Genomic DNA, 26,773 nt, shown 5'->3' with positions numbered 1-26,773 from the left:
GAATGGTTTAGGACAGAATCTAAACAAGCCTGCTTGATTTGTATGAAGAAGTTTAATTGTTCTTCTGCAACTTCAAAATTTGCTGGTCACCTGTTAAAAAACTATTGTACAGGCCATTGTCAAATATTCAAGGTCATCAGTTAAGAAACTAAAACTAAAATATTAACATTACATACAGTATATATTTATCTGGATATGATCTGGCCAAGCAATCATTCTGTGCATAATTATCTCATAAAACCTTCAAAGGCTAAAACAAACACCCATTTTCTCACAGGCCTCCCTCACACAGTTAAAACAACACTCGTTTTATGGCTGCCTTATGCCTTACAGTACGTGAAGCATAAGGCCGTTTCAATTCATTCCCTATGGAAGTCACATGTTTTGATAAAGATGACTTGCCTTAGGGGAGGGAGGGGTAAACCCAGAGAGCGGCGAGGTAAGTCAGCTTTATCAAAACACGTGACTTCCATAGGGAATGAATTGAAACGGCATTATGCTTCACGTAAGGCATAAGGCAGCCATAAAACGGTTGTTTTAACTGTGTGAGGGAGGCCACAGACAACACAGTGCCATCATCCCACTTCAGACAATGCTTTGTTTGTTGGTCCCTGCAGAGACACCGAGTCATTGAGTCTCTTCTCTTGCTCTGTTCCATCTTGAAAAAGATGCCAATCAATGCCTAGCTCGAGGGCACCAGTCCAACTAGTTGTCATTGTCAGGCAGAAAGAAGCTGAGGCAGGCTATATCTGCCAGGCAGTCCCTGTTGGCTGTGACTTGCATGTCGCTGAACAGAGCCCTGCTCCTATCAGGATTGTTTCCCATGTTCTTCTTCAACTCTGTGAGCTTCTGGAGTATCAGCTGGCGCTCCCGACCCCTCACCAGACCCCTGAAGTACAGCACGGCAGCCAGGTGCTTCTTACTGGGCATAGGAAGGAAAGAGCATATTAATAGTGGTAGCCTACACAGTACAATCCTCAGTGTTCATCTCACTCTGAGAGTGGACAAATGACCCTTCCGGGTCCATTTCGTAGCTTCTATTCCCTCACAAGGCCAATATGGCTTTTGGCCCTTAAAAAGCAGCAGAAGTAAAGCATAGCTTTAGCTTAGGAGGATGTAGTCTCACGTAGCCAGACAACTATTCCTCAATCTTCAAATGCTATATAGAGTCTGGAACTACACCTCCCGAAATCTGAGGCAGGAAGCTGTCATGTGTTTGTCATTTCCGTTCACGAAAATATATTTTAAAATATCTTCAGATTTTGATTTTTTAATTTCCATTTCTGCTAAGCAGCGATCTATATAGTGGGGAGGACGCTTCACATCCACTTTATCCCTTGATCATCAACAGAGCTTCCGTGCTCCAGACTGTATGACCGGAAGCATTTGAAAATTGTGCGAGGCAACAGTCTGGCCATGCAAGACTATGAGGAGGGGGAAGAGATTTGCTGATACACAGGACAATGTATCTATTTATTTAATTGTTTTAAAATGTTTATATGTTCAACCATCTAAGATGGCCTAGTTGGCAGTTTGAACTCATGTAAACCTAATCCGTCACCATCCAAGCCTCTACTATTTATATCCTGTGTTTCTGAGCCAGCAAATGTACATGAGCCATATACAGTAGCCAAACCTGTACCTTGTGTCAACTGCAGTAAAGTAAACAACATGCTGTATCTAAATCACTGGTTCTCAATGTCGGGTCTGGGGACCACCAGGTGTCCAAATCGACCCTTACAGGTCTGTAACATTGAAGTGTGAACGAATGGAACCAAATGAACCCTTGCTTGTGCATTTGATTCCATTTGTACACTTTCAGAGTTACGATGGATTAAGAATGATTTTACAGTGTAGATTCAGTATAGTTTAGTTAATTGACTCTGAATCTTTTTCATTTGAAGGACCCCCAGTTTGATATGCATTAGTCCACAGACCCCCATTTTTATATATTACTTTTTTTTTTTGCTCTGGGTCCTAATCTACACTGTAAAATTCTAGCGTGAGTCTGTGTTTTTTCTTTCTTTTTTTACCGCACACGCACCTGCCGAGAGGGAGAGAGAAACAGAGCAAGCAAATGGGAGAAAGTAAAGGAGAGCACATTTTATACAAGAGTAGATCTACACAATATTATAATATAATAGGTTGACTTGCTATGGAAAGGGTAAACTATCTCTGCACCTCGCCTTGATGTGTCTATCACCATCTGTCACTGTCCAGTTGACAGATGATGGCCCTGTCTGTTGTTTATCTGTGGAAATGATAATCGGTCGCAGCTAGTTGTCTAGGTGTGGACTGTCGAATTGCAAACGAGTTTTAGGATTCTGTTGCAAGTGGATGCAAGTTGCAACTTGTCATGTTGCTAATCATTGGTCTGGACTGGGCTTTACAAAGGAGCACACTGCCTCTGACATGGTCCAGATGTGACATCTGACCCCTACATTCCAATCCAACCCAAGAGATAACTATGTGTGATCATTCCATTGATCATTCTGTCTGGCCACATCGGTGACTGGACTCTCTCCCCATTAAGGTGCGATGGACAACAGTCCGGCAGGAGGGACTTGGTTTTACGTTCCAGACATGTCTTTCAAAGGATGTCGGTTTCATTTTGGAAGATATAGCGCACAAAAGGTGTAGACTGAATGATGCAAAATGCGTAAGCATGTTGGCATATCATTTTATATCAGCAGCAATTGCTGCTGAATAAGAGCTAAGCCTGTTGCACAGGCTGGACTGAATGTGTTTTAAATTAAACGCTCTTCACATGCACTCATGACACTTAATTTAATACGCAAATTTGTTAAATAGGATGCATTCTCTTATTTATTACAAACCTTAGTTACATATTGAGCACTTGAGTTACATTTGCACTGTATGTGTCTCCCTCTCTATTCTCTTCCCTATTTTTAACTGCATTGATGAACCTGCACAATTAAGAATTTCACCCACCGTATACTTGTAATGTGACAATAAAGATTGACTCTGATTCTGATCAGCCATAGCACAATGTTTAATTTAACGTTTACATTTTGTTTTTATAGGATAAGACAAAATACAACACTATGCATGTCATTATTATATTATACGTTCAAATATATTAATATTATATATTAATTAACATGTTTTGTAATCTGCTTCCACACTATTATGCCAATGGTCAATGTCCATGTGCAATTTTAGATCAATTGATCAATCCACTGAGGAGGAAAATTGATAAGGAGACACAGCTTTCTTCATTTTATAGTAGAAAGTTGGATTATAGCATCATATAGTAGAATAGTAGGATTTTACACTAGGATAGGATGGTAGGATGTCTGGAAAACTGAAATCCACTGGACTGAGGTCACAGGACTGAAGTTTTTTTGCCAAATGTGAAAGGTGCATTTGAAAACTATACTTTCGCCCTGATGAAGACCTATCGAGGTCGAAACATGTTGGCAGTCGCCTATGTGATCCGGTCTAGGCCACGCCTACTGAAAAAAAAGAAAGAAAAAAGAATCCTCTTTCTAGTCTAGTTTTTATTTGTTGATGAAATTGTCAATATATTTAGTCTTAGTTTTAGTCACCATAGCTTAGTTTTTATTCAGTTTTTGTGTAGTAAAGGTAGTCGACGGACATTTTTCGTCAGTTTTAATCGACAAAATCAACACTGGTGTGTGTGTGTGTGTGAACCCGATCTCCAGAGATTACCGTAACATTGCACGGAACGAGTGCACTTCATTCCGTGGATAGCCGCCTCGGAACTCCCGAATTGCGTGCATATGTACGGCGCTCCCTTTGTGACAAAACCATTTCGGAGGCGCGCAGTCACAGGCGAACTGTCACCCCGTGAAGGACCACCGAGGGAGCTAAGGCGACGAGTTGCCGTCCTGAACGGTGGGACGCTCGCCTGTGCCTACTCAGCGCCGTTTGAGTTATGTACCGATAGGCACAGAATCGTAAATTATTTTGTGGGGACTGCTCTGCTGTGTGTGTGTGTGTGTGTGTGTGTGTGTGTGTGTGTGTGTGTGTGTGAGAAACCGTAGCAGGATAAAGTAAACTGTGTCATAGGATGTCTTTAACGTGCCTAAACAGAGTCATGAAGGTAGGGGGGTAGGGCTCTGTCTCTCTCGTCTGTGTGCCATTAGCTGCATATACGTGCTTGGCTGACTGGTAGGTTAAGAGGCTGGTTTTACCCAGTTCCTGTGGGCTTTCCTCTCTATGCTTCCGGCTTAACTGTCTCTCTCTGTGAAATATACTGATGCTGGTGATTCTTGGAAGAGGGGAGTCCCATTTCGTAACATTGTGTAATAAAAAACTTTCACTTCTGTCAAAGATATTGCACTTCAGAAAATGCATTCTCACTTTCATGCTAGTCTGACCATCGAGATGGGCTGCTCTCATGCAGTTTGATAAATGCAATAGAGCCATGGAGACTTTGTATACATTTCTCTATGCTACAGTAGAGAAACCCAGAGACCCATGTGTTTTATTATTAGACAAATCTTACCATATGTTTGTTATAACAGAGTTAAAATGGCATAATTCAGCCCCTTAACCCATTAAAACCAGGTAAGCATCTGTATCATTTTAGATTTTAGCGTTGGCTAGTAAAAATCTCGAACAGTGAAAACAGCTGATCTACAAGCTGACATTTTTAGGGGAAAAAACTGTTAATATTTATTTTGGTATTAAAGTAACGTGGACATATTTGACATTAAGACATTGATCATATCCATCCCCAGTTTGCACTGGTATTTAAAACAATTTTTTTTAATGGAAAAGTCAAACCACATATTTTTGTTTCTCCATTTGATTCCATCTATTATGCTTTTAAATTACGTTTTAATGCCCTTTCATGCCGATGTAAATAATTTCCTTTGTGTAGGTGCTATTACTTACCTTGGATTCTAAGAGAAAGACAGGAACTCAAACAATCTCATCTATCATTTAAGGTAAAAAAAAAATACAATAACTGTGTGTGTGTGTGACTGTGCGTGCATGTGTGTGCGTATACATTGCACATGAATAATAGATAATACAAATTATTCTCTTACCTACTGTGTACTGAAAATAGTCATTACAAAAAGGGAAGAGAGGGGAAAACATGGAGCACAGGTCTAGGGCAGGATTCAATCATTTAAGAATGTATGTTCACCTAAGATGACCTAGATATGCTGGCAGCTTGATTTCAGATATTCCATCATCCCCATCTCTTACAGTATCCTGTTTTTCCAGCCGATTCCCACGTTATCAGCCCATCTTATCAGGGTGGTTTTTCAAAGGGAAATGACAGTGTTAAGTCTAGCTTGGTAAGCATTGATTCTCAAACTTTTTCGTGTCACCCCCATGTATTTGGCCACGGACCCCCATCTGAAATGTTTTGTGCCAGGGACCCCCAGAAGAGAATGAGAAATGTTATTGCCAAAACATTACAGGACATCTGCATTATTCCTGGCATGCTCTGTCAATTTAGATATTGTACATGGCAAACACTCTTCAGTTTGAAAACATATCGTCACTGTCAGGTAGAAACCTTGTACAGTATGTGTCCAAAACCATTACTTTTCAGGGGGAAAAAATAAATGTTCCAATGGATCCAGTGTAGTTATTATTTAGTTACAAGCTCTTCACTTTTCATTGGTTAAATACTGCATTTACAAAACGCACAGACAGATTGAACTACATGCCCTATTTTGGGCATGTTTTTATAAGCGGCAATTTTCAGAAATATCAAAAGAATGTCAAAAATAGAAGATCTACCGGTACAAGCTCACAATGCATCACATCAAGGTGTTTGTGAGCTTGTAGATCAGCTATTTTCCGCTACATTTACATGACACTGTCATACGATAAAGTATAAAATAGGGCATTAATTTATGAAAAAAACATAAAAAGATTAAATATTTTTGGACGGGTTTCCACCCGACAATGACGATATCGTTTTTGTCAGGTGGTAACCTCGCGTCACCAGTCTTTCCACCTTGGAGGAAAGCCTGGTCTGCGTTACTAAAGACCCATGTGATCCGGTCTAGGCCACGCCTACTGAAAAAAAAGAAAGAAAAAATAATCCTCTTTCCGGATTCTGCCCATCCGGTTTTGCGGTGCCGCTTTGTTTTGGTTCCCCAATCCCTATTTAAATGGAATAGAATTTCCCCGTGGGATAATACAGACGCTAAATAGTCTCCTGATAGTGCACGCACATTTACATTTAAAAAATAAGCTAAACTATGCCGCATCAAGGATTTTATTAGGACGGACCTATTTTGAGGTGAGACGTCTTTCCGGTTCTGCCCATCCGGCCACTTTTTTTTTTTTACTTCCGCTCCCGACCGGATCATAGACGCGAAAAGATAATGCTGCCCAGGCTAGTCAGGTGGAAACCTCATATGTCCTAAACTTGTGTTCAGAACCCAAGATATCATTATCTGAAGATTTGCAGCTCCATCCACTCTTTGTTTAACCTATAACTGAAAAAGGCTGTATCTCGCTTCCTAAGCACTTTTATTTTTCTTTGAAAAAAATAAATAAAAAATCTGGTAAAGTTCGCAATATTTTCTTTATCTTATTGGCAGTGGAAGAGTTAAGTAACAGATCGACAAGCTTTTCGAGCTTGCGGATCAGCTACTTTTGATGCTTTTGTGTGATGCTGTAGTAGGATAGGTGTTAATTTATGGAAAATCTTTAAATAGGATGAGGTTTCTGCCTGACAGCAACGATATGAAAAGCACAGTGTTTACCTGATATCAGGATAGTGGTCCACTAGAGGCTGAAGGTTGTTCTTTATGTCACTCTTGTTCTTCTGTCCGATGATGTCACTCAGGTCGTCTCCCACTGTGTGCAGCCATTCATGGGTGGAATTCTGCAAAGAGGACGTTTAACCACTTAAACCCCATTTGGTTGATAGTCCCTCAGGGCTCTATACTAGTAACTTTTCTGTCAATATTAAAAAAATATCTATCTGTTAAAGTTTTCCCCAGAATACGGATGCTGGGGTTTACATTTACAACAAAATAGTTTTAACTGGGACTTTTTAACTGCATGTAATTGTGTTGTGTGGCAATGTTTTGATTGTGTATTATAATACAGGCTTTAATAGCATAGTTTTGTCACTGTGGGGGGGAAACCTTAATCAATGCTATTTGTACAAACAAGGTTTTCACCCGACAGTGCCAATATTTAACATGTAATGTGAAATTAAAGCACAATCTAAGATTGGTACTGTGGTTTGCAGTTGATCTATTTGTATATTGATTGACTTGACACTGCAAAATGTCCTAAGGTGGGTGGTAAATAAAAGACCTCTCTTGTAGCCAGTAGTAGAAAATAACTAAGTACATTTACTCAAGTACAATTTTGAGTTACTTTTACTTTACTTGAGTACGTCCATTTTTCAATACATGTAGTTGTGTTTAACAACGTAGGTTCAAGAGTAGAGACCACCCTCTGCTTATCACGGCCACTCCCCGTTCTCAATCACTTCCCTATCTACCACACTTGCCTTCACTCATTAGCCACTCCCCATTCACAATCACCCTTATCCACTACACCTGCCTCCACTCACCACAGCCAATGCTTGTTGCAATAACCACAGTATAAATACACCTGCGATCTCTCATCTAGCTTGTTTGTTCTGCTTCACAACAGACCAAACATGGGTCGTGAGTATTGCGCTTGTAGATCGGCTATTTCTGTTATTCATTGCTTTCAATTTGTCGTTCCCCTCCACCCCAACCTCCTCCTTCCTCCTCGATTCTCGCTCTTCTTCCTTCCGTCTCTATTTCTATTCTCTAGGAATCCAGGGGGGCAGTGACGGAGCAGAGACGACCGACCGCTCCCCGAGTAGAGCAACGATAGCCGTCAGCTCCTGAGACTATGCCCCCACCCTGAGTCTCGCCCTAACCTTGGGTTCCTCATCCCATTCCACATTAATCTAATTTTGTTTCAATACTGTTAAATTTAAGTAGAGGTGAGGTCTCTTACTAGTGAATTTATACCTCTACTCCACTACATCTTGGAGGCAAATATTGTAATTTTTAATCCAATACAATTATTTGAAAACATTAGTTACAAGTTACTTTGTAGATTTAGATTATTATTATGAAACATGCATTTAGATTATTATGAAACATGCATTAACCACTTAGGGCACGGTCACACTGCACTTTTATTTGACCTATGGGACGGAATCTGCCAATGCTTCACAATGCAAATGCGTGGATTCATGGTCTTGCGCGTCTTTCCGCTTGTCGCGCACATCTTGCGTTTATGCACTCTATGCTGCTTTCCCTCTCTGTCCAAACGGGTGAGTGGAAGGCGGACCGTCCCAAGACTCAGGAAGCGACATGGTGCTTGCGATAGAGCAACTGGTTGTAGCTGTTACATGGGAGGCTCCTGAGAGTGAGTGACAGGTGGGTCACTCCGTTTATTTAGAATGCACTGGCTGCAAAAAACTGTGGCCGCGCACAACCTGAGTTTAACAGCGGCCAACCATATTTTGGTGGGGCCGCGCCCTTAGGCCTTGTGGGCCTAAGTGGAATTTTACCTGACACACATTTTCTACAAACCAGACATAGAGTGAAACATATCAGCGCTGTCGGGCAGAAACCTTGTATCTCCATAATTCATCTTTTTATTTAAATTTTATTTAATACAATAACGGCCTATTTAACACTTCGTCATAGTGTGGCGCAAAAATACATCGCAATGCGTTGTAGATCGTTTCGCTTTTTATTTCCGCCTACAACGAGTAATTACATACCCAAAATAGGGTTAAAGTGGTTAAGTCTGTCTGTGGGTTTTATAAATATTGACCGGATGAAAAGTATTAACAAGAGCTTGTGACTAAATAATAACTTCATTGGATTGTATGTTCTTTTTTTTCGATTTCCTGAAAAGTTACAGTTGTGGACATACAAGGTTTCAGCTCAACAGCAACAATATAATAGAAAGTGAAGTGGTTATTACCATGTCCTCAAACAGCTCCCTGAGCTTTGCCCACTGAGAACGAATCTTGGCTGCCGCTCTCTCGTGCTTCCTGTTCTTGCATGTGTAGTTATTTTTCATCAGTTGTGACACGTATTCTTTCACCACATACAGATGTATTGTGTTCACCAGCGTCTATGTTACCAGAAAAACAAAGAAGATTTCAGGGTAAATCATCATGTGACACAATAACAGGATATAAAAAGAAAATGAGAATTTGTTATTCCTCTACCACATGACTGACCGTCCATATCTCACCTCTACTACTCAGTATCCGGCTATTAATTTAGGCCTGTTGCCACATCTTAGGAGGGACCTCATTAACATGTTTTCCATTCACAGCAACAACAGTTCAAGAGCTCAAGTAGACCCCTGGGAATTTCATTTCTTTCAGATCGTTATCAGGAAGTAAATAAGGATTTCCATTGAGAAATACCGATGTACAGCAGGTATATACATTACCGCGTTTCTGTATCCAATATTCATCACTCTTTCACAGAATTCCTCCTCACCTCAGAGGGGAACGGGAAAAGGAGCGTCTTCGCTGACCTACCAAGACGCGGCGAAAACATAATTTCGCCCCGTCTACTGGCCTGTTGGCCTGGTGGAGATAACTACCATCAATCACAAGTGCCAAGTCTTTGACTAGTAATTGGTAGGTGATCAAAATTATTTTGATTTAATGCAATGCAAATCAGCACAATCTCATGGATTAAAGGAAAATAAAATCTCATGATTGAAAATGATTGTTAGGGCCAGGGCTGCGATTTGTGGAACAGCGTGAAAGGACTCCCCCACACACTAACACTGTGTTTCGTAAACAATTTGCACAATATGTAGGCTATCTACAAACTGCGACGCGTTGTAAGCTTGTAGCCTATTTTCGGCACGTCACATGTTTCCATAGAAGACATGCTGACTTCTATGGAATCCAAGACTGAGAACTTTAATCCATGCAATATCAACACAATTTATACCACAGACAAATATCATTTGGTGAAGACAAAGAGGAAGTCAACAGCTCACGGTTTTTCTGTTGTATTTCTTTGCTAACACATCAGTAAAAACCGAGAATGAGGCTCTGGCTAGGCATGGTTCAATCCAAGCTCAGCAGGCCTTGTGCACAACACCAGAGTTCCCAATCCAGGTCTTTGGGCTGGTTTTCCATCCTACCACTGTCTAATCAGGGAATAGTTAAGACTTGGTAGGACAGAAAACCACTAGTGACAGGCAATCACTTACAGAACTATCACTGGCTTTCTCAACCAATCTTAATGACAAATTAGTGAAAGTTGGCTGGTAAGCTGGGGAATTCACCAGCCATTGTATCAAGTTTAATTAGTGAAAGTTGGCTGGTACGCTTGGGAATTCACCAGCCATTATGTCAAGTGGACCATAAAAGTAATTTCCTGCTCCATGTTCAGACACTGCGTAAGGATCCTTCTCTGGAAGCACATGTAGTATACAGTATTGGCATGGATTGAATCCTGCCAAGCCTTCCCTCCAAGAGCTGGGCACTATAATTAACTGCATGATATGATAATGAAAAATATGAAATTTGAGAAAAAAAACATTCTTAATTTCATTGCATCTTTCAACATTTTAAAGGGAAACAATTCTCCCAAATCACTTGCTTTTCTTTTAACCTGTGTTATTCATGTGTCTAATTTCAGTAAATAAAGACAAGATGAAATATGGAAGCACTTGGTTGTTACACATAATGTAACATTGACATATCAATGTTTGGCCCATTAACAATATTATTTTCACAGTATTCTTCACCTGTACGTAAGGAGGTCTCATGAGAGCACAGTTCTGGGAAAGCATCTCTGTTCGCTTATAAAGCTGTTGGAAGTCATCATCATCGGTGAGCCACTTCCTGGTCATCAACCTCCTCTGGTAGATCTGAAAAACACATTGACCAACACACAGGGTCTGTGGTATTTACCCTGCAAGCATCCTCTAACTTCTTAAAGTTGATCTTTGATTTTTTTTCTGTGGCGGCTGAAATTGTTTAAGAACATTCCAACATACCAACGACATTCAAGGAATGCAAACTGCAAAGCATAGTTATTGCTCTTAGATTGTCATGATGCCAGTTTCCAGACATTTGCCACTACAGAATCAAGTTTCAGGTTCAGAGTATACAGCATCTTTCTGGAGCTCTGGACCACTATTTCGAAGAATCCTCATAGACCACCGTACCCCATCTCCCCACAATATACCGTAGATGTTTTACTATACTGTATAAGTAGGCATAACACCCTAACAGTCATTTCTATTTTTAAATTAATATTTTTTATTTTTTCATAGCCACAGTAAAATCCTCATTGTTAATGTAACTCTATTGTAGTAAAAAGAGGCTGAGAAAATTATTCAACAAATATGCAGTAAACCTTTCTTCAACCTACCTTGACATCATTCTTGTACTGGTCCTCCAGACCTTGGCCCAGGCTCCCTATGAGCCAGTCAACCTCTTTGTTAAAATCGTCTGCTTGATCTGGACAGCTGTCCCTGTAGTTCTCCATGTACTCTCTGGGGAAAGAGAACCAGGGAAATGGAAGGTCTGAGGTGATTGAGGGTATGTTGATATTTTCAGTTTACTAGAAGATCTGGAGACACCTTCTCTAACAAAATGATTGGCACACAAAAACAAGATGCTTTTTTAAGTATAGTGGGTTAGCTGAGGTCCATTGTTGACAAAGTGATCACTGAATGATTAAGGATACTTTTACAGAATGAATCCTTTGTATTTTATAGATATTGAATGATGAACATTTAACATAATGTCTATTTGAAAATACATTCCTAGTTGCCACTTTTCAGTGCCCATGCTGTGGGGCTGTAGGACATGGGCAACACACTTTGGGCAAACACAAACAAACTTTGCATGCACTCTCCCAGTAGGCCAAGGAAGACACTCCAACTCAAAACGTTCTCATTGGCCTCAAGGTGACGCTATACCAGGTCACTTTACATTTTGGCGTATAACTCTCGAACCATAGGTCGTGACTTGTACAATCAAAAACGTTTCCCCCTGGAGTCCTTGGATCCTGACGCAAGATCTTTTCCAACACTCATACAAATCGGTAGACATTATGCCTTCCAAGTAATAATTTAGGTACAAATGACTTGTGAGTCATGTGACATTCAGGGTCCCCACACATTTTTAGCAATGAATTTCCAAAACTTTTCCAAAACTTTTCCAGAATATTTAGCCCAATTTCCAGGCCTATATAACAATCATTCAGCGCAATAATGTGTCTCTTACTCCTATGTAGAATGCCCAAAGATAGGCAGTGTAGCAAAAATAAAGCATAGAATATAGAATAGTACAATTTCATTAAAAAAATTGTGCAAAATTAGGGCATAGCTCACTGGAAGACTCATTATGGCATCCGTATGACTTATTTTATTTAAATAATATATGCCCGTCACACAGCCCGTTCGGCGAAAAACTACTTATGTTACATATTTCGTGTAATGTTATACATGTTTATGAAAATGTTTTGTATTAACAAAATCAATAGCCAAAAACAATGCATAGCCAAATATTTTTCCAGGACCCTTGATAAATTCCAGGACCTTTGATCAATTCCCAAACTTTTCCAGTACTGGATTTTTTTTTTTTCAATTTCAAAATATTTCCAGGAATTTCATGACCGTGGGGACCCTGGACATTGAGCATCAAACAGGGTTTCATATTCTATAATACTGTTTGCCTGTAATTGCCAAAATTGGGGGAGGGCCTTATTTCTTACAAAAAATTACATAACATGAACACAACATCCATCCAATAAACCCCAAATTAGAAGTGCATGATGAGGGCCCCCCCAGCTTCCTTGTATCTTGGCAACTGCAACCCACATAGCCCAGCTAAGCAACCCAGCATGGTGGAGTTATGTGCTGCCAGAAGAATAAATCAAATGATAACTAAATTATTTACCAGTTCCCCACCAGGAATGTGTTTCATTATTTTTGAATATGAACACCGAACTTTAATTCTGCCTATGCGGGCAGAATCTGCCAATGCTTTTCAATGGGAACGGAGCGTTTGACAGAATCCGCCCGCATAGGCAGAATCAAAGTTCGGTGTGACTGCACCCTGGCTGTTGTCACAGTCAAAGTGTCTTGTGAGACTTCTTAAGATGATGTATATATTGTATTGTATCTATCTTTATTTTACTTTAGTCACAATTAATCTAAAGGCAAATGTACAAAAGTGGATAATATTCTATTCTATTTAACATAATACTTTCTAATACTATTAATAATGACATGTGGTAAACAAAGTGGTGGTTCCCTGCAAGTGTGCACATGACATCTGTTTATTATTCTAGACTAAAAGAGCCCATATGGGAGGTTTTAATGTTGCGTACTTGCATTCCCTTTCTCTGAGTCATACTCAGCAGAAACATTTCACATACACAGGCCGGTTTCCCTTAAAGCACGTGACCCACTTCGGTGCTTGCCGGGGGGTTTGCCTCTCAAGGGACTGACTTGTTTGGATCCCGAAATAGCCACAGCTCTGTGCGGTTCAGACACAACCCAGTCAAAAATAAAGTGTGTATTTGTGTTGAACTTGTTGATCTGTAGGAACAACCATTGCTGGTTATTCCTTTGTTTCTATATAATTATTTCCGATTCCAATGCAGATACTGACTTTGGTGAATCCTTGCCTACCAAATACCAATGTTTTTGATGGATAGTTTGTAAAACAATAAATCAATTTGAAAAACTTTAGTCTATAAGCAAATCTATAAGCAAAAAAAAAAGGATATATAATATATACACAACATTTATAATAACTATAATTGTCCAAAGAACAAGTAAACAAGTAAATATAAAATACACATTTATTTTATTAAACCACCTCCAAGCCCTATTCAAAAATGCTAAAAATCGTGACACATCGGCTACATAATATTGCAGATAATGATCTCGTAAAAAAAGAAGTCAAACAATAAACCTGGCCGATATATCGGTCTGGCTCTTGTTGAGACACTTACTTTAAAGTGATAAAGCTGTTGATGTATGCTATCTGGTATTCAGTCCAGAGAGGAGTGGGGACATCATCACAGCTGCAGCAGCGTCTGAACTCCGTTTCAAACCTATACATTGAATAATGAATCAAAATACCCTGAATGACATGTTCATTCATTTACTCATTCACTCGGGTTGCCCTTAAATATTTCTTTATTTTAGCTTGTCCTACAAAGAAAAGGCCAAACATTGTTCATAAAATGTCATGTATTCATGCCAATTATTTAAAGATGACAATCTGTCTCAAATGGACACAGCTCTTCAGTACAATATAAAGTGAAAACAGTATTACTCATCAACTAAAGGAGGTAAACTTTCTCATTGCCCAAAACAAAAGCACACTATCATGTGGTTTATGGCTTTTGGAAATGGAAATATCCTGTTTTCTGCCCTTTAACCATCGTCTTTTACTGTCACCTGATTTGTCTCTTGACTGAAAAAAGAAAAGAAGCACTAGCACTATTCTGTTTGTCTCTTTGCCGTGAATTTACGGACAGAGTATTCACAGATCCCTGGGGAGGGGAATTAATTTTATTGCTTCACCCAGCAGATGGCTGCTCAAATGGCTCAGATGAGCGCACATGGGGGAGCTGTTAGGGGTCAAGAATCTTGCTCAGGTACACTTCGACACGTAGACTGGGTGAGCAGAGATCCAAACCGACAGCCTTCCGATTCCCAGCCTTTCTATCCACCCATCTAAGGCCGCCCGCTTTCTTTTGTTATTTCAAAGCCTGATGAAAGTGTGAGGATGGCCCTGCCTGGGCATAGTGTCTATGGAGGCCCTCTGTGCTACGGCACATACCTTTACAATACTCCTACCTGTAAACTATAAACATTGAAAGCCTACTTTTGTGGTACATACCTCTTTGGAAAGTGTTTCAACTCTTCGAAGCAGGATAGGCCTACTTTCATTTCCAGCTGTTCATCAATTTTTCTGGAGTTTGTCAAATTGCCCTTCACAGTCTGTAGAAAGAATGTGTTGGTTATGGTGTTAATGTCAGAACCTGTGTAGGACTAAAACTTGGTAATGGATTTAAGCATATTTGTTGCCCCCAGGTGGCTATATAACCACATTACACTGTGACATTCTGTTTGGCTAAGAGATAGATTGATGCCATGTGGCTGTATTCATACATACATAAACATCTGACAACAGAATCAATAGTAGCGTACCGTCCAGATATCCATGGGGAACTGAGAGCATAGAAAGTTGTCCTCGTTATCCGGTGGTTTGTCACTAGTGTCATTAGTACGCAGTGGTGTCCTGTCCTTCCAAAAATCCTCATTTTCCAATTCTATCATTCTGCCCAGTGCTGATTTCATGTCCTCCTAACAGACGCATGGGAGGAAGGAGACGGTATGGAGATCAAAAACTCTCAGAAACATCTGCAGCCTTAGTAACAAAACATACTGTATTATGCTATTTGTCAGTAGAGCCTGACTGATGCCAGGCTCCACTGACAATGTGTTAGGTAGCATTATGAGCCTATAGATGGCTATTTTTGGCAAATGTTCCCCCCAGAATAGGCATGCTGGAGTTCAAGTGGTTAAAGATGAATTAACATTCCCTTCCCTCTCTTCCTCCTCTTTCTTTTCTTTTCCTTTCCTTTACTAATGTAGTCAGACTGTCTCTCTTTCCCTCTTTTTCTCTATTATTATTATTTTTCCAAAGTATTTGTGAAATAACAACAAGATCATTGTTTCAACATATAAATGTATACAGTACTATACTGTATACATACTTTGTATGTTTATGACAAAAAGAAATTGATACAAATTTGTATGTTTACGACTAAATAAAAAAACTGCTAAACATAAAGATGAATTAACATGTATGTGCTTGTATTGTACTACGGCTCACCTGGAGTCTGCAACAGTATCTGTCTTTGAGCTGATCCAGGAAACCCTCCTCCAGGGAGAGGCCAGTACTCTCCGATTCCATCTCTGCCTGCAGGGACGGGCTACCCATAATCCTCTCACTGCCAGAGAAAAGTTCTACACCTCTCAGATAACAACAATCCATTGTTTGGTGGCACACTGGTTTGGAGGCATGTGAGATATACAGTCACGTATGTAAACAAAATGGTTCAGCCCTGCCTTGCCTCTCAGATACATTTCACAACAATCCATGTTACACTGGTGTGGTTGCATATATGCAAGATGTATGCAAACAAAATGGTTCCGCTTCGACAAAGCAGGGATTTTTTAAGAACTATCTTCGCCTTTCTACTTTCTCAGCCATTTCATGTTTAAGAAACATACCAACTCACCCTTTAAATGAACATGAAGTGGCACATTTTCATGGTTTCATGTGCAGATGGAAGTGAAAGGGAAATGCTGACTTTTTTTGGCAGGTGTTCTGCCTTAGATCAAACTACCACTGTGCAAATACTGTATATAGCATTGAACTGAATAAACACATACAGAGAAATGATGGTCTTCTTTCCTCACAGTGATGAATTTTTGTTATTTGCCTTCAGTGGTAAACATTTAAATAGTTTGCTTCTAATTTTAAAAACAGCCTTAAATTTACACTAGCCAAGACCGAGAACTACTAGCAATGGGCCATCGGACCCTGTCACCGGACAGGGATCCCAAAACAAGCTGGTGCACAAATACTTTACTTCCTGAAAGTATAACACGCAGTGGGCTACTTAGAAAACTCTTCCATTCCCAAGGTGTTCTCTGCATGTGTGTAAAGGACACTGACCTCTGGTAGCGGTTGATGATCCAATCCAGCAGAGCGTAATAGTCCTTCAAGTCTGTTACCTGCTGTTGGAGCTTCTTCAGGTGCTGTCCAACATCTCTGTGGTAGCACCTCACGTAGGTGCTGAAGACATTGAAGCTGCGTGGATATGACCACCGGAGGTCCTTCTTCACATACTCCAGGTCCTCCAGGATGGCTTGACCCAGAAGTCCCAGGTGGATGGCCAGCCAGGAGACGTTCTGCTCCCTCTTGTCCAAGGGAACGCTCCCCAGCTTGGCCTGCACACCTTCACTCACTGCCTCCCTCCACGCCTCCCTCCAGTAGCCGTCGGGCCCAGCCAGACCGCCAGGGTCCCCCTCCCTCTTCTCCTCCTCCTGAATGACACGGGCCACATGCACCAACAGCTCCTTGTTCCTGGAGCGAAGGGTGTTGGAGTCACGCACGATGGTCTTGATTTTGTCCTTCAGGGCTCCGTACAGGAGGCTGAGGTCCTTCTCCTTCTTGGCAAGCTCCACGGAGGAGACAGCCTCCTCGCCGCCACAACTCCCTTGCTCCTCCTGGAACTCCTGCCGCATGGAGAGGAGGTTCAGATAAGCCTCCTCCAGAACCTCCATGTCTATCAGATGGTTGATCTGCATCACTGGAGAGGAGAAACGAGAAGGAGACCAAAGAGGAACAGAGATAAATAGGAGCAAAGAGTATCAGAGAGAAGGAAAACAAACAGGAGCAGCAAGGAGCCGATCGAATAAGAGGAGAGGTAGTAAGGAGAAGAGAGAAGGAAAAGAGAAAGAGCAAAGAGGAGAGAAGTGGAGAGAAAACATAATGAGTTTCTCCACAAGGTTTGACAAACTATTTTAAAAAAGTAATACCATTCTCATTGCCCAGAGTTTCTCATTTCCTTTTGATGGCAAAACTAGAAAATGTAACCAAAAACTTTATTTATAGTGCTTGCTGTCACTGCAGATAAATGACCAAACCGGTAAACAAAGTCTGACAGTATTATAATGAGATTGTTAATATCATGTCTTGTATTAATAGTGCTGGACATTGTAAATAGCGGTCACTGCTCCAAATAGTTAGGATGAGTGAATTGAGCACAAAATTCACATATGTGGAAAACATATGTATAAAGTACACTGACAAAAATAACAGAAAGGAGTGGGGCTAAATTAATATTATATTAGGTTCAGTGTGTTGCTAAAGGGGACTTAAAAGTGATGCTGGGAGAAGTGGGCCGCTCTATCTCCGGAGGTTCTGCCACCCCTCTAAATATTGCTTTACAATAAAACATCTTCTAACCGATTTGATCAATGGAGGCTTTAGACTTAAGACTGAAGCCAGACTGCAAGACTGACTGGTACATGTATTTACGTTAGGAATGAGATGTCTATAACTGATTATCTCTGTTGTGAAAACAGAGGAACGTGGATGAGCAATTATAGACGGAGACTGGTACATGAGGTATTAGGATATGGTACAAAGGAAGGTTGAAATTCCTTGTCATTCTGATTTTGAACTTTCTGTATATCTTACATGAGGAGCCCTAACAATGCTTGTGTTGGGTTAGGTAGGGAAATCAAAGGACAAATGTAAACCCTTTCACATGATGTGATCTTTCCTACAATCTGTCTCTGTTTCACCTGACAGTGGTGTGGGAGGTATCTCTGGAAGCGTGTATGACTCTCCAATCTCCTCCCACACTGATACATCTTCCTTCGCCTCCTCCGCTGTGACCTCAGACACCATGAGGAGCTGCTCCTGGTTGTCAGACTTGTTGACGTTCTTCTCCTTATCCTTCTTACTGCCGAATCGCAGGCTGCGTCTAATTGAAGCAGCACCTTTCTTCATCAGGGAGTCATCTAAACATTAACAGCATTGGATTCAAGTACATTTTGTGTTGCAGAGGAAAACATCAACATAATGAGAATGTGTTTATGCACATGCTTGTAACTTTTAACTTGTGAACCTGTTTAAAAGGGGGTTTAAAAAGAATGACAGTTCAGTGGAAGCATCAACATGTAGTCCGTCTTGCAAACAAAACAACCAATGTGCTCATGAACCAGCCATGGAGCCGGTCAAGGCATATTTAAATTTATCTGTATTGGGTATATTAAGCAGGATTAAATTCTGTTATTTTGTATATTTTCCCCAATGTGCTCCATCTACCTTATCTGTCATACATGTGCAGTAGGTGTCGTAAGTGGACATCACCCAAAACCTTTGGCAGCGAGGTAGAAATGTGTGTTTACTGTTTTGCAGTGGCTAGAATGTGTGCAGTATGGCTATACACAACATTTCTGGCTAAATTCAACCTGGACCACATTTTGCTATCTTTTCTAACCATAGTGATCATCTGTACCATTGCATCGGCAAAGAATTGTAACTGCGCAGATTTAAGAACAGAAATGTTTTAGGTGAAATGTTCTCATGTTCTCATTTGTGTAAAGCATTTGAATTGCCTTTAAAGGTACTCTTAAGCACTACTAACAGTGTTGGTTAACGTGCGTTAGTAACGTAACGCCGTTACGTAATATATTATCGAATTGCGGTAACGGGTAATATAACGCATTACTACGAGGAGAAGCTGTAATATATTATTAAAATGACACTACGTTACTACGTTACTTTGTGTGTTACCCACCAAAGTGAAGGTGGAATATAAAGTGCTGACCTCATGGCCACGGATGTTACAATTATGTACGTTCCCTCAGAAGTACCCAAATATTCTGAATTGTTAAATAAAAAGCATTTTAATCCGATTGGTGGCCATTTCCCCCGTATTTTCTCCATATGCTTTCAACTACGTGACCCTATCTGTTGGGAGGTGTATTGCACTCTGATACATTATAACTCTATGAGAAAATGGCCACCAATCGGATTAAAATGCTTTTTATTGAACAATACGGAAGATACGGGAACTTTTGAGGGCCCGAACATAATTGTAACATCCGTGGCCATGGGGTCAGCACTTTATATTTGAAATGTGAACGTTTATGTAGATGTATGGAGCAAAAAGTGAGCAAGTGCAAACACCAGGTTGAAGTTCATCCATGACGGTCGTTAACAGACAACCGTGATGGCTATAGTGCTTGTATAGTTCTCATAGAACCGCATGGCTCATTTGCATGCACGTTAATTTATTGACGTGCATGCAAAAGAGCCATGCGGGCTGTGGTGGAAACTGGAAAGTAACTAAGTACATTTACTCAAGTACTGTACTTAAGTACAATTTTTAGGTATGTTTAATACTTTATTGGAGTAAAGAAAGCACCTTAAACTGTTTACAGCACTTTCATTTGCATTCTATGCTGCTCATGCAGTCCTTGTTCTGTGGACTTAAATTTAAAAAAAGAAAGAGGCTTGTGTCTTGTCATGTCATTATAGGCTACATTATAGAAGGTATATGTCTATTTATGAATTGATTAATTTAAGTAAATAAATTGATTCATTAATGTAATTCATAATCCTATCTTACAATTTAAATGCCTGCTCATCTGCCATCTCTGTGTCCCAAAAATAATTTGTGGGCTAATAATAATAATACAAAATCTAGATTATTTAATTGTTCAATTTTAGCTTTTTTCTTTTTTTAAGTAACTAAAAAGTAATATGTAGTATTAATATATTACTGTTGCTCAGACAGTAATATGTAACAAAATGTATCACTTTAAAAGGAAGGTAATAAGTAATAGTAATATATTACTAAAATAAAGTAACTTGCCCAACACTGACTACTAATTACTGAAAAAAACATTTCATTTCATATGAGAGAGCTACTATATGAAACTAAGGCATGAGGTGTTTTCCAACATAACCCTCTCTGAGTAGGCTGCGACAGGACTCTGTTCATAAATTCAAGACACAGTGTAGTCTAATTGGTCAGTTATTATACCTGTTCTAGAATGTGATGGTAGTTTCTTATTGGCTGGAGGGGAGGCTTCTGATCCATTCTCCTCTTTCTTATGGAACAACCCACCCATGTTCTTCAGGGGAGAGACCATAGGAGACCCAGCACTCAAACCTGAGTTAGACAAAGAGAGATGCAGCAGAGAAACAGAGAGTGAGAGAAACAGAGAAAGAGAGATGTGAAAGAGAAAGCTGTAAATGTATATGGTAGTGAAATGGAAATTCAAAATGTGTTTATGGATGCAAAGTTCTGTAATTCCACCCAAGATACAAAGGGAAAAAAACTACAAGATATGCCTTCATAAAATCCAAGAACTTCCACTCTGGAGTCCAAAGCCAAAAGTACCAGGGTCCCCAACCCTCCCCTGGAATCTCCATCCCTACCCCTAAGAGCCCTGGTGGTCTACGGCTCTAAGCCTCATGATATGCATGTGGTGCACCCATATTAGACAACCTGAATCTCACTTCTCCGTGCTCTGGCCATCCATGCAGCACGCATACCATGGACGAGCACAACATTATGTCATGTCTTCACACCGTGGCTGTCTATGCGGCGCACCCGTCAACGAACGTGCGGTCCTAAGTGGTTAATCGATTTGTTGATAAATCTACGATATATATTTTCAAAAACATGCTTCTTGATTAAATCAAATAATCAAAAAAGTAATCGATAGAATAATCGCTAAGAAGATAATCAATAGTTGCAGCACTAAAGTATACAGTATGTCCAGATTTATAATATAAACCTCCAACTTGTGTAACATTAGCCCTTTTAAGCCAGGTGGGTTGGATAATCCAGTTGCTGGCTGCCTGCATGTAAACAGTGACAGCGCCTCTCAAATCCCACTGTGGCTTCCTGTTCCCATGACCTTGTGGAGGTCACAACCTGCCATCAGAATCTGACTTCAGAGCAGATTTTACTTTGCACCATGTCAAACACGTACATTATTAACTAGGGGGATTCACAATTTTCAGCATATTTTTACGTAGTTAGTTTGTGTGATTTTATGAAATTGTTTACTCAGTATGAAATTGTTGATAAGTGAGGACAACGTGAGTGAGTCTGTTTATTTGCACATTAAAACATACATTTGTGAATGTCTACTTTCGTATATTTTATGTATTCTGTAGTTTTTTGTGAAGCCTATTTAGTCTTCCACACCAAAAAAACTGAACATGATTTTGTAAGTTGAATCTGTACTCACTGGGTGACGGAGGTAAATGTAGTGTTGCCGTGTTGGAGTCATTGTTGGGTGCTGCCATATCCACACTGGGCCTGACCTTTGACCCTTTGCTATTAGATGAAAAGGGGCTTGTCTTTTCCCTGATGCTCGCCCGAAACGACTTAAACTTCCCCTGCTTCACGGCTCTGTCTGGCTGTTTCCCTTCCACAGGTGATGTGACGGACAGTCTATCCTCCTCGGCGATACAATGGCCATTGTTGGTGTCGTCTGTGTCAGCGGCTGCCTCCATTCCTGCCATTTCACTGAATTAAATTATTGCAGGCTGTGAGGAAAGAACATTGATAAGTCAGGTCTCCCAGAGGAAAGCAGCAGTGTGTTTTGCCAAGGTGAGAATGTGTGGAGAGAGACACATTGTGTTTAGGGTTTAAGCTTGTCGTCCCTCTTGGAACAGGCTGGCCAGAGAACACATGTTGTTTACTGACAACAGCGTGGCTTTGGGGTAAAGAGTGTGACTCGCTGGGTGTGTCACACTAAACACAGATAATGTATTCAGAGTGAAAAGTGAAAAGGCCAAAGCTCCCAAGACAATTTTGCCCTGTAATAAAAGTATAAAAGCTAAGACCTCTGGGAGCTGGCACTGTACTGCACTGTTGTCAGTCATTTAGGCTACTATGGGTTAGGTTACTGGGTTTGATTTGCCATCAATCTTTCCAGTGAAAATCATGAGAAGCTACACATGTTTTAAACTCCCACAGGGCACAGGGGTAAGGCTCAGTAAAGAGATTAATATATTAATATTAGTTGCACATGTTTATCTTAAAATCAACCTGAATAAACAGGGTAATAATGAGATAGACTCAGGTTAATATGATATCTTCTCTCACTTTCCGTCAGTCTGAAGACAATAGTTCACAAACCTGCATATCAGTAGAACTGTGAACTTGACTGTGACCCCCCCCCCCCTTTGGGGGGGAGGGGGTCCCCATTTTAAAACCCATTTCTAATCATTCATTCTGTTTTACATTTACAGCAGTTGCACGTTGCCCTCCATAATGGTTCCTAATGCTGTGTCAAGAATACATAACAATACATAATAGACAGGCAGGCAGGCAGGCAGGCAGGCAGACAGACAGACAGAGTTGGAAAAATAATGTGATCTAGTCTACAGTTTGACTAGATCAAATAGACATTTCTAATCATTCATTCTGTTTTACATTTATAGCAGTTGCACTTTGCCCTCCATAATGGTTCCTAAGATGCTGTGTCAAGAATACATAACATATAATAGACAGACAGACAGACAGACAGACAGACATTAAAATAATGTGATCTTGAGTCTACAGTGGGCCCAGGATAGAACTGGTAGTACCAGTTCCATCCTGGGCCCCCGTCAAACTGCCCAGTTCTCTAGCATTCATAAAATCCCCTGTCTCACTATGAGGGAAAGCCATCTTGTGGCGAGAGCTGGAATAGACGTTTCTACTGTTTATTTCAAGGTATAAAAATATATTTAAAAAAATAATATAAGAAAATGTGACCATATACGTGCGTCACATTATACAAAATGCAACATATTATGCTACAGTCTCATCCAGTCCGGTATAACAGGTGTGGGTGCAGGTTCCACCTGTTACTGTATAGGCATAATGATAAGCTACTTTCGGTTCGTACCGATGTTTTCCCCACAGTAGGCCTACACTGTGTGAAAACATTTTAATATTTGAAACGAAATAATGAAGCTATCAGACAGATCGACAGAAGTTCACAGAACGTCACCAATAACATGCCGATGCATGCACACATGTATTCAAAGTAAACGTGTCGTAATCAAACGTATATGAGTTACAGCTGGAGTAGTCTCGCGTAGCCAGACAACTATTCCACAATCTCCGAATGCTATATAGAAATTATATATAGTATGTATGTACATTCTATCATACATTCCGGTCATTCAAACTACAAACTGATGCCACCATCAAGTTTGGGGGTTTTCCTCTCTGATCTAGGCTAGCCTACCACCAGTGGTGTAAACTAAGTAACTAAGTACATTTACTCAAGTACTGTACTTGAGTACAATTTTGAGGTATTTATACTTTACTTGTATGTCCCATTTCAATACTTTTACTTCAACTCCATTACATCTAAGACAAATATTGTAGGCTACTTTTACTCCACTACAATTCTTTGAACATTATAGTTACTAGATTTTGATTATTATTACAATACATACATTATAACATACATTTCGACCATTTGAAAATAGCCGATCTACAAGCTCACAATGCCTCACATGACTCCTATTGTGACCTTTATATAGATCTGCTATTTTCAAAAGATTTTTAAACATTTGTACAACTTTTGGTTCTTTAAGTACATTTTGATACCAATACTTTTGTACTTTACTCAAGTTAAATTTTGACCTGACTTTTACCTGTAACTGAGTATTTCTACATGCAGTATTGATACTTTTACTTAAGTAAAACATGTGAGTACTTTTGCCACCACTGAATACCACGTGTGAATGCTATTAACATTTTATAATGTTTAATTCATCATATTATCCTATTTGTAGGCCACCTGCGGCCATGAAGAGTATGGCTTCTAAAATTCCACCAAAACATCATCTTATCTTTGACACAGTTACTGCATATCAGTAGAACTGTGAACTTGACTGTGACCCCCCCCCCCCTTTGGGGGGGAGGGGGTCCCCATTTTAAAACCCATTTCTAATCATTCATTCTGTTTTACATTTACAGCAGTTGCACGTTGCCCTCCATAATGGTTCCTAATGCTGTGTCAAGAATACATAACAATACATAATAGACAGGCAGGCAGGCAGGCAGGCAGGCAGACAGACAGACAGAGTTGGAAAAATAATGTGATCTAGTCTACAGTTTGACTAGATCAAATAGACATTTCTAATCATTCATTCTGTTTTACATTTATAGCAGTTGCACTTTGCCCTCCATAATGGTTCCTAAGATGCTGTGTCAAGAATACATAACATATAATAGACAGACAGACAGACAGACAGACAGACAGACATTAAAATAATGTGATCTTGAGTCTACAGTGGGCCCAGGATAGAACTGGTAGTACCAGTTCCATCCTGGGCCCCCGTCAAACTGCCCAGTTCTCTAGCATTCATAAAATCCCCTGTCTCACTATGAGGGAAAGCCATCTTGTGGCGAGAGCTGGAATAGACGTTTCTACTGTTTATTTCAAGGTATAAAAATATATTTAAAAAAATAATATAAGAAAATGTGACCATATACGTGCGTCACATTATACAAAATGCAACATATTATGCTACAGTCTCATCCAGTCCGGTATAACAGGTGTGGGTGCAGGTTCCACCTGTTACTGTATAGGCATAATGATAAGCTACTTTCGGTTCGTACCGATGTTTTCCCCACAGTAGGCCTACACTGTGTGAAAACATTTTAATATTTGAAACGAAATAATGAAGCTATCAGACAGATCGACAGAAGTTCACAGAACGTCACCAATAACATGCCGATGCATGCACACATGTATTCAAAGTAAACGTGTCGTAATCAAACGTATATGAGTTACAGCTGGAGTAGTCTCGCGTAGCCAGACAACTATTCCACAATCTCCGAATGCTATATAGAAATTATATATAGTATGTATGTACATTCTATCATACATTCCGGTCATTCAAACTACAAACTGATGCCACCATCAAGTTTGGGGGTTTTCCTCTCTGATCTAGGCTAGCCTACCACCAGTGGTGTAAACTAAGTAACTAAGTACATTTACTCAAGTACTGTACTTGAGTACAATTTTGAGGTATTTATACTTTACTTGTATGTCCCATTTCAATACTTTTACTTCAACTCCATTACATCTAAGACAAATATTGTAGGCTACTTTTACTCCACTACAATTCTTTGAACATTATAGTTACTAGATTTTGATTATTATTACAATACATACATTATAACATACATTTCGACCATTTGAAAATAGCCGATCTACAAGCTCACAATGCCTCACATGACTCCTATTGTGACCTTTATATAGATCTGCTATTTTCAAAAGATTTTTAAACATTTGTACAACTTTTGGTTCTTTAAGTACATTTTGATACCAATACTTTTGTACTTTACTCAAGTTAAATTTTGACCTGACTTTTACCTGTAACTGAGTATTTCTACATGCAGTATTGATACTTTTACTTAAGTAAAACATGTGAGTACTTTTGCCACCACTGAATACCACGTGTGAATGCTATTAACATTTTATAATGTTTAATTCATCATATTATCCTATTTGTAGGCCACCTGCGGCCATGAAGAGTATGGCTTCTAAAATTCCACCAAAACATCATCTTATCTTTGACACAGTTAACTATTAAGTTGCTGATCAGAGTAGATAGCCTGGTGTTAAATGCATTAGCCTGCTGTACTGTACATAGAGATGAATACAGTAAACGGGTATTAGTTATGTCTCACCTGTCTACAACTCCGCCCACATTCCCCACAACGGTGGACTGTAACCAGTGGTGTAAAGTAACTCAAGTACATTTACTCAAGTACAAGTACTTAAGTACAATTTTGAGGTATTTTTTTTTACTTTACTGGAGTATTTACACTTTTCAGTACTTTTCAGTACTTGTACTCCACTACATATCAGAGGCAAATATTGTACTTTTACTCCACTAAGTGCTTGTATCTGCTATTTTCAAAAGATTGTTTTAATACATTTTAGACATGACAACTTTCTTCATAATATTTACTAAAGTAAAACATGTGAGTACTTTTTACACCACTGACAACAGTAACGTAATGTTATGGTATTTACTTGATGCAAATAAAAACAATGGTCCCATTGTCATAAATTAGGACAAATGATGAGAATGTTACCTGTAGCTCGGCTGGCAGTAGAAACAGCTCGTTGTCCTTGTCCCCTTCGTCCGCCCAGCGTCACCTGCCTTTACCTG

At 39.8% G+C, this 26,773-nt stretch overlaps 1 protein-coding gene across 2 annotated transcripts; it reads right to left on the bottom strand.

Annotated features, from left to right (window-relative positions):
- Positions 1-33: 33 nt before the first annotated feature.
- exoc3l4 (exocyst complex component 3-like 4) lies at positions 34-26,773 on the bottom strand. Of its 2 annotated transcripts, XM_080415192.1 has the most exons (14): positions 26,697-26,773; positions 21,829-22,129; positions 20,610-20,738; positions 18,358-18,576; positions 16,721-17,357; positions 15,872-15,989; positions 15,184-15,339; positions 14,873-14,973; positions 13,977-14,078; positions 11,379-11,502; positions 10,750-10,872; positions 8,950-9,102; positions 6,723-6,844; positions 34-922 (listed from the first exon to the last, which is right to left on the bottom strand). In XM_080415192.1, exons 2-14 carry the CDS (start codon positions 22,103-22,105, stop codon positions 706-708), a joined length of 2,478 nt encoding a protein of 825 aa, XP_080271318.1. In that variant the 5' UTR covers positions 22,106-22,129; positions 26,697-26,773; the 3' UTR covers positions 34-705. The 2 variants fall into 2 exon arrangements, with proteins under 2 accessions (XP_080271318.1, XP_080271319.1); XM_080415193.1 differs by lacking the exon at positions 26,697-26,773 and having other exon boundaries at positions 21,829-22,224.

This window comes from Gymnoscopelus braueri (genome assembly GCF_963280865.1).
Source record: "Gymnoscopelus braueri genome assembly, chromosome: 19".
Classification (NCBI taxonomy): domain Eukaryota; kingdom Metazoa; phylum Chordata; class Actinopteri; order Myctophiformes; family Myctophidae; genus Gymnoscopelus; species Gymnoscopelus braueri.
The sequence above is the reverse complement of the archived record's forward strand: the minus strand, read 5'-3'. Positions and strand labels throughout refer to the sequence as shown.